The sequence below is a fragment of the Glandiceps talaboti genome, chromosome 22, assembly GCF_964340395.1.
Source record: "Glandiceps talaboti chromosome 22, keGlaTala1.1, whole genome shotgun sequence".
Lineage (NCBI taxonomy): Eukaryota > Metazoa > Hemichordata > Enteropneusta > Spengelidae > Glandiceps > Glandiceps talaboti.
In genome coordinates this window covers 5796262-5805772 of record NC_135570.1, presented here as the reverse complement: position 1 = coordinate 5805772, position 9511 = coordinate 5796262, and the positions used below count along the sequence as shown (strand labels likewise).

Sequence of the window (9511 nt, the reverse complement as noted above, 5' to 3'; positions counted from 1 at the left end):
AATTATCCCATTTGGTTTGCGAGAACGACATCACACCGTACTTATTTTAATAGTGGAGTTTGCTCAAGTTGTTCACTATTGATCATTAAACTAGATTTTTGTCCATGACGTGTTGTATATTCAACTATTACACGCCCAAAGTTGTTTCTTTTCAGTTGAGAGTCTTTCTTCTATTCACTGCACAGCAATGTCAACACATACATTGTATATTGTGTGAACTTGTCGTTCTCAGGGTTTCGGGTCACGTGTTAAATCAATCCTTCCCTTCAGTTATCAATCAGGTTTCGTTCACCCCGACGTTGCGCAAGAAAAATCAACTTTTTAAATTCAGCAACCCGCTGATGAAATATTTCTCGTGCAATTTTTGCTTCAGAAACATGTTCTAACCTAGAAGTGCCACCCTACCAAAATGTCAACAGAATATCGGCAATATTAAACATGGATGTGACATAACCAAAATCTGTACATTATTATAATATTAATAAAATGTAAAAATGGGAAGAATTTTCTAGTCATTCTCAGGGTTTTACTATTGTCCATGTTAATTACCTTTCTTAAAGTTTGTTTTTATAGAATTTTTACGTCACTTTTTTGTTTACTTCGCGGTTTAGATTCCTTTAAAAGGCGGGGTAGGCCTAACCTCAGATCACTAACCTGGTACGTCACAAGGTGACATTTGTTCAGATTCTTTTTATTGAGATGAGAATAACCTCACCCCAATCGTGTGGATATCATGTAGTAGACATGTCATTTTGAGGCGTATCATCGCCGTCCCTAAACCAATTCCCCCCACCATATACAAGTGGAGTTAACTCCAAGGTCTTTGCTTTCACTTTTATCAGTATATATTAATGGTCTGTATCTGCTGGCATAGATTTCTACTCAAGCTCCGTTATTTTGCTGCTATTTAGATACTGGACCAGTTAAAAGGACAACTGAATTTACATTTTGGGTCACGTGGTTAGTTTGCTGCATGTTTAAATTATATACGATTCCTTGACATGATTTAGGTTACGTACACTAAAGTGTCAAGGAACCACCTATATTACATCATCAATAGTTCTTATACTAGTAACTCCCTGAAGACAATTGTAATGCCATAGAAGACATGCATCGACATTCATATAGAATACTTGAATAATGTAATCAAAGATTTGTGTAAGCATTGTCACCTAGGTGAAAAAGCTTATAAACCACTTGTACTCTGCCACTTGTACAGACCTTGTCCGCGACTTGAGCCACTGACACTGTAAGGTCATATTATTCCCTCACAGTAATACCTTGTTTCCAATGCTTTCGAACAAATAAACACGAACACGCATGTCACAGTTTTAAGTACAGAACATCGACTATTTTCATAAGGATACATTATACATATATATTCTATGGACGGTTACGTTAACAATTTGTAAGATGGGACGAAGTGGAATTGCTGAAGACATAAATCAAGTTACTACTAAAACACTCCTTGGTGGATAGTGCACTGTACTAGATAGACGAGGGTCATATTTAATTACCAGTTTAACGTTCTGTGTATCGTTAACTCACCCCAACTGAACTGTTGGTGATATAAGTAGTCCATTAATCGTTAGTGATTTTGTAAATTTGTTAAATGACACGTTTAATGTTAGGCTGAAAGAATCGTCGATCTTTGCACACTACTTTCAATACCAAAGGGTCAACATCTTTTGTTTTATTTCATCTTGTGACGTATACATTAGGATTTACAGCAATGTGGCCCCTTTTCTCCCAAAACGCACGTGAACGATTTGTCCTAGGGTTATCATTGCCTTCACAAGCTGCAACTTTTAAAATAGTCTCGAAATTTCTTGCATTAATACCCACCTGATGTCTAGATAGCATATCAAATAAAAACAAAGGTACTCCCTATTTTGAACACCAACATCAAGTAACGGTATTATTATCAAACAGATATTGGCGATGCAGTGGTTATATCACTTCAAAGAGAACACGAATTTGTTGTTGAAGCTGTGCCTACACAGTAACTGTCTCCGGTCTGTGTATGACATTGGCGAAAGTGAAGTACTTGTTTTATGCTACATTGGCATAAACAACTGGGTGTAACCTATGTTGATCAGTTTGAAGTCTTTCTGCCCCGGGTTCGTTTAGCTAACATAACATGTGTACTTTTAAGTATTACTTTGCAAAGCCTACTTTCTGTACTATACGTCACCTTATGTACATCATATCCTTTGTTCATACCTTGCAACACGAATGGTTTATAGAAGTGTCATCATAGCAGTGTAACTAGGGAGACCGTTGATAACATGACATCATACTTTACTCGGTACATGTAGTTGGCCACGACACAATGGCAATGACATGTATATAGGTCGAAGCACTCAAGGTAGCACGGAGCACATGGTGAAAGTAGTAAAGAAAGGTATTGGAACTCCACCCATATTCTCTATTTGTCCTTCATCCTATATTATCTTCGATTGAAGAGGATGAAACCATTCCCGATTATCGGGAAGGTGTTCTCAAAATGATCTAAAACTACATTAAAAAGTTACTGTTTACTACACCGTTTGATTTTTAGTCATGATTATTTTTTCTGTGATTCAGTTTGCAAGGCACCGTTGGCAAATACAACGCTTAGTTCTTTGTTCTTGTAGTGCACATTTTCTCTCTCAAACGAATACCACCCCTTTTGTTAAATGGAATAGTTCAGGTAAACTTTCTTAGTTTTGTCGAAGTCTTTGTGACACAATTGCAGCTCGATACAGTCGTTGGCTGGACCTGGAAACATCAAATGGTCATTCCTTAGTCTGCATAACGTAGAAAAAAATCTCACCAATCTTGGCTCGGTCGCAGCAGTTTTCGTCCACTGAGAGCCAACTTTTGCTGATTCGATTTGACCTATCTTCGTTTCAGGAATAAGACGGATTAGAACAGCCTTTGGAATTCACTGTGTGTCTTACTGGTCACCAATAACATGACCATGGCAAACGCCAAGGCAGTTTTGGTCTGCTTGGTGGTGTTGTCAGGAATTCAGATAACACTAACGGTAGGTGATCCTTCTTATTTATGCGTGAATGTGCACAGCCTTCGGGGATACAAGTACAGAATTCATTACTGTATGTGGTAGCCGTCATGAGGTCATGAACACACAAAACACAATGATCCAAATTCTTTTGGTCTGGTCCTAAAAGCGCTTATTCAAATCCCCGGTTTTCCTTTCTTTCTTTTTTTGTTTAAACTTCAAATTAGAAACCACTCTGGGTTTACACGAAATGTGTATAAAATGCAAGACGTCGACACCGTATTTGAAAAAAAAAGCAACAACCACCTGTTGATTCTTTGCAAAACGACATTTTAATTTCTTTCTGTGTCCAACGCAAAACTTGAAAGTCGACTGACCTTGGTAAATTGATATCCCGAGAGGGAGTAACCCTAAACGGGAAAGTCAATTTATTGTCCCAATGCTATAGAACATTGTATGGGTTTTATCAGTTCCAACATATCAAATATTTCATTGGCTGTACTTGAAATTTATTGATTAATTGAGGCAGGTTTCCATGACAACTGCAACAAATAAATCGCCACCACCACAACAACAGCCAGTATCAACGACGTTTTCAAAGAACAGTTTACAGTCCTAATGCATACCGTTGTCGCAATTTCCACTACCATGACATGTGTCCAAAGTAAAACGAAACATAAGACTAAAAAACATGCAATACCTTCAGCAATGCATCCAGATAAACATGTAAAGGGTTTCATGACATTAACGAATCACACTACATCACAGTGTCACTATGTATTGATACATATAATTGACCTTCAAATCACAACAATTAATGTAAGAAATATTTTGTAAGTTTTTGATAATTTCACTGTCATCTGTCCATGGAACGAGCAAGTGCGATAATGTATACGTATTCGTCATATTTAAGCATGCGTATTGGGCAATGAGAACGTTAGGAGCTGCACGAGCTTTACTTCAGTCATGCCTGCAACTAGAATCAGGGGCTCTTGTGTTGTTTACTGACGTCACAGTGAAATCTCCAACATCACCAGTTTCCTTTCAAATGTAATACCTTTTATTTGGATCCCCTATATAGTCCTATTCACAAACGTTTAAATATTTCAGTGTCACACCTCTGTAGTCTTATTGGCGTGTATTTATGACAAGATGGTCATTTAGGGTGGGTCGTTGTATCTTGTTGTTTGTTAGAAGGTAACAAACAACATGCAACAAGTAGGTATATAGACTTGTTCCTGACGATAGGTTGATGATGATGAACCGCGGTGTCTATTTGTTGAGTTTTGCACATTTTAAAATCTAACTTTGCAGTAAATGCATCTTAAATAACACAACAGGGTGAAAGGCGTCTTACCAGCTGAATAAAATTTTCTTCCTTATTACAATCCTGTTTTTTTTCCCGCTCACAAAAATCGTGATTTTATCTTGAAAGTATAGTAAAAAGAGGGAGCGTTCGCCAAAAGACGTTTGGAACATATATGTACATTGTATGATCAAAGCCAGCAAGTTGAAGCAAGTACAGTAGAGAAGCGGTCTACGTTTGAAGTTGTTTTCTTTAGATGACAATATACGTTTACTGCTGAGAACAACATTGTCGTATTGGAACAGAAAAGAGTTTTCTTTAAACTGATTCAGAGACTGGACACGAGTTTATCCTATATTACAATCTTACTGCGTTCAGCAGTTAAAGCATAACATTAGCAAGTAAAACAACGACCCCAAATTGCAAAATGACGTCAGACAGGTCACACGTTTCTGGTTAGTGTTTACCGTGAGAGAAGAGAGGTGCAGGCGGGGAACCGCGACGAACCATATAGTGTCTATCGAGTTTTACCTCAGACTTACACATCGTTAAGTCTAAATTTACAGTAAATACATCATCAATTATCTACCGTGTGCAATGAACCAGAGCAGTCTGGTTTGCCCCTGTCTATAGTCTTGCATGAACAGTTCGACTCATTGCAATTCTGCGCACTAAACTGTTATACTTCTTTTCGAGTAAAGAAATATAAAAACCACAGACAAAAATATGACTTTTCATTCAACAACTGTCACATTTGAACAAGTGATTTGCACCTCATCACTCATCACTCATCACTCATCACTGACAATAATAAATCAACCTTAATTTGTATATTAATTTTCATAATTAGCTTAATCGACAGAAACAAAATTTGCAGCTGTTAGTTTATATAGCAACACCGATTGTTGGTTTTCTTTATGGGACACAGGCACACTTGTTGTTGGTGGTCAGGGGTCTCTTTGTGTGATATGATGCGATTAGGGTGGTTCATTTCTCCCCTCCACTGTCTATGATTCCATTGATACTAGTATGCGGATGGTACGTGAAGATGTGCAAGATATGCGACCTCCTCATTGCATGAAAGGTATACACAAGCTTGTAATGGATGCAATGGGGCATACACAGTGCCGCTACTTATATATGGATATCACTATACGCAGTCGACTAGTGATTGGAGAATACTGAGCATCTCTCTCTCTCTCTCTCTCTCTCTCTCTCTCTCTCTCTCTCTCTCTCTCTCTCTCTCTCTCTCTCTCTCTCTCTCTCTCTCTCTCTCTCTCTCTCTCTCTCCCCCCCCTCTCTCTCTCTCTCTCTCTCTCTCTCTCTCTCTCTCTCTCTCTCTCTCTCTCTCTCTCTCTTTTGAATAAGTTTGTAATGAAAACAAAATTTTGTCTGAATGAAAAATTATGTTCATAAGTCTTGCATAATTGTATGAAAGACATTCATGACGGAAGATGTTCGTCATGTTCGAAACCTTATAAACTATGCCATTGTCCAAAAACACACCCACCAAAATCCAGTGTCATGACAAATAGAAAACAATTTTATGGTGTGTTTTTTTTATAAATTAAGCTCCACGATTGTGATGAAGTTTACAGTTCACTGCAGCGATATGTCATGGTCTCCGCCAACAGCTTAAAAGCTACGATAAAACAAATATTAAACGCAGTTGTTTTAAATTTTAGGTGTCTTGAGAAATGTCATATGAACCTGTACAAGTTTTCTTCTATATGACGAAAAGATGGACATACATCAGGGACACTGCATATTGTTCAGAAGTTTCGATAGTTATCGTTATTACATTTCAAACAGTTTGCAATATTTCAATGAGCGAAATATCTTTTTGGTCACCAGCACAATGGAGTACCAATTATCACACCAAACCCACGTGTTGTACCATAACGTTAACGGCGTTAACGGCATTTACTCTGCGCGACACTGTATTAAAGGTTCCCACGGGTAGGCTGTAAGCTTTAAACTGCAAACCTTGTAGCATGAACGGTATGGAGGTTGGCTATGGATAGTTCAAAGCAAGAACCATCCGAGTGTTCAGTAGCTAGCCAGGGTCACTCAACTCGTTCATCCAACATATAGGGCGTGACATTGGACAGCAAGGACGAATCGATACAACACAACGAGTAATGTACTGAAGTTAACATTTGTCAAATTTTAATTACTCGGCAAAAGGTGACCTCAGCAGACGTGGACCCAACCTTCGTGTCTAGTGACCCAATGATGAATAGAATAGTGACCTCGGGTCGGGTGTGGTCATAATAAACCTATATGGTTGTTGTCGAAAGAAGGATGGCAGTAGAAAGGAAAGTTGTTTCAAACACAGGGTGTGTCCTCTGAAGTATACCAGACGAAAAGTTTTCTTCTAAAGTGGAAAGTTTAGGCTACATTCACCTGGGCAACATTGTATTGCAAAAAAAATATATTTTATCCACAAAATGGCTTTGTCGTGCGTGACCCACATACGATAGCACCCCGGTATGTGACCTGAATACGGCACTTTGTATAAATACTCCTCAACAATGTCAATAAAAGAAAGTATACGAGCACAATGGAACTATAATTTGTTTAATCTTCTCCTTTGAAGTGTCACGCTGAATACAGCCCAGTTGAAGGGGGGAAACCCAACAAACAACTGGTCGTTCATTTCATAGGCATCCAATTTAGCACTATCATAGAAAACCTAGCATGTTGTGAAATGCGATGTACTTTTTATGTTTTTTTTTTTTTTTTTAAATGGTTTGACGTAAACTAGCGTGCATTTAGACTACATTGTATTTAGACTGAATATGTCGTTTTTATCATCATAAAAAAAAACTATTGGAAGTGGTAATATCACATAAAACGCCGGGTCCCTGAAGTATCAACACAAACGTTTCGAGCATTGGCTTCTTTGTCAATGTTCGTGACTGTATCAGCTTTTGAAATTCGTTTGAGCGAAAGCTTTGTTTTGAATTTGTATTACCATGTTAAAACTGTACTAGTTGTAACTGGAGTATCGCTTTTCGTTCAGACAACCACAATGTATCCACTCCCAATTGTTAAAATACTTATAATTAGACATTATAAATACAAAAATTAGCTCTTTTTAGGGTTGTTGGTGCAATAACAGGAAATCTCATTTGAGTGTTGTTGTGTTAAAACTATGCGTTGGAATACAAACTTTTCCCGTTTACACACACCAGTCTGTAGATTTCTGCATTTTATCAAATTCATTGAGACGCCATTCCAATCAAAATCAAGTCCTTGAATAATCCGTATATAATCGACAACAACCTTTTATTTGCACCTGTTTCCAGTGACGTGCATGATATGGTGCCATGGCCATTTCCTTAGACTTGTCGACACCCGACGTATAAAGAGATTTGTCTAAATTGATGAAGTTGTTTTGTGACCTTCTCAAGTCTCTCTATTTTCCTTTAACATTTATCTCTGAGTCAGTACTTTACATTTTTTTTCTTCAATTTAAAATGTATTGAAGGGAACAAAGTCGATGCTGATTTTTGCTTAAATGGCTATTTTCCCTGTATACTTATCGGACTGGCCCGGTAAAGTCATTTTCACTAAACCCTGCTCTGTGCAACCTCCGATTCAGTCCGGTTCCCTAGCTATGTTATTCAGGATAGAATATGGAGTGTTCAGTTCAGTCTGAGGTGTATTTTCCGTGGAGCAATGTTACTTTGTAACGATATATATTGCCCGATATTGCTCGCTGGATAGCGTGAAACCCTTGGCCTGACATATTTATTACTAGTGACTCATTATTATTATTATTATCAAAATGATCTACGTCATAGGCTTTCTTATATTACCCATAATACATTTCGTTGCGGGAACTTCAAAATGGCCGTCTATCATATATCTGATATCATGTACATGAAACATGTGAAATTTGTCTCACTCGTATTTTGGCCCGGACATTTCAAGATAATTCTGGTCTTTTGCTTGAAGCAGCATAAATGTGGAGCAGGTAAAGAAATAATCTTTCTATATAGTTTCAAGAAACGTTTGCTTGGGAAGTGCGTTTTTCCGGGCAGATACTAACGGGTGGTCTCATAAATTCTGACTAAATCATATTTGCTTTACTATTTTGCATATAGGAAAACATACACTTATTCTTGATACTGCGAAACATTCATTATTGTTGATACTGATTTGTGATTACTCTATTGTTAATGTCTGTCTGTCTGTCTGTCTGTATTTATTTATTTATTTATTTGTGTTTGTTTGTTTGTTTGTTTGTTTTTTTATTTATTTATTTGTTGTTTGTTTTCGTTAACAAAACTAACTGAGCCTGAGCTCCCTGTGGTGGTGTAGGTGCGCGCATTTCGCTAACGCCATGGTAATTATGAGATTAGGAGTGTTTTAATTTAGATAACAGAAGAATGGACAAGATGTCTTTATTTAGTCAAGAAAGGGAGAATTATATACAGCTGAACGAGAGAAAGGTAGCAGGGAAAGAAGGAAAAAAAGTTTTTTTATTTTTTTGATCAATTATCACACCCAAAATAATTTTTATTTCACCACAAATATTAATCATTCAATCGATCAATCAATCAATTGGCTACTATGTTAAATTCATTTGATTTTTTTTTGTATATTTTCAGAAACGGACCCCACGATCACTTGTTTCCGAATTTACCGAGATTACGACAACACTAACAGAGACAATTGGAGTTGAGTATACCTGTCCCGATGGTAAGCTACTTAACTTAGGCTAAGAAAAAGTATTCTGTTTCTTGTTTCCATCTGCAGCACTTAAAAATGTGTTAGTCACAGCTTTTCTTTAAACTTTTTTTTTCAAAACCTGTGAAGTGCACAAACTGAGCTTCGGCCCTCGATATCAGTATGCGATTATAGTAGTATTGCGCCGGATCAGAGCGCCGCAACGACTTAAGTTTAGATAAAACGTAGGGAAAAAAGGCACGAGCGACTGTCGACAGTCTAACACTTAGCAGGAAAATTATAATATTATGTTTTACCACATGTGTGTGTACAGGACGTTGATTGTACATGAGTTTGTCAAGTACGCTATATCAAACTATATCAAATGGTTTCTTTCTTCCTTCCATAGGTTGGATAAGAATTGGAACACATTGTTACAGTTTCTTTGAAACTGAAGCTACTTGGTACACAGGTGAATCAGCATGCCAAAGGTATTTGAAAAATAATGGAATGTTTTGTTGGAG

General features: G+C 37.4%; 1 protein-coding gene across 1 annotated transcript in view; it reads left to right on the top strand.

The window, feature by feature from the left end:
• The first annotated feature begins 2759 nt into the window (after positions 1-2759).
• The window catches only part of LOC144451976 (uncharacterized), a 61517-nt gene continuing 54765 nt past the window's right edge, over positions 2760-9511 (top strand). Inside the window, exons 1-3 of the mRNA XM_078142922.1 lie at positions 2760-3028; positions 8930-9020; positions 9397-9478. Coding sequence (XP_077999048.1) covers positions 2957-3028; positions 8930-9020; positions 9397-9478 — 245 coding nt within the window. The 5' untranslated portion in view covers positions 2760-2956. The remainder of the gene's footprint in view (positions 3029-8929; positions 9021-9396; positions 9479-9511) is intronic.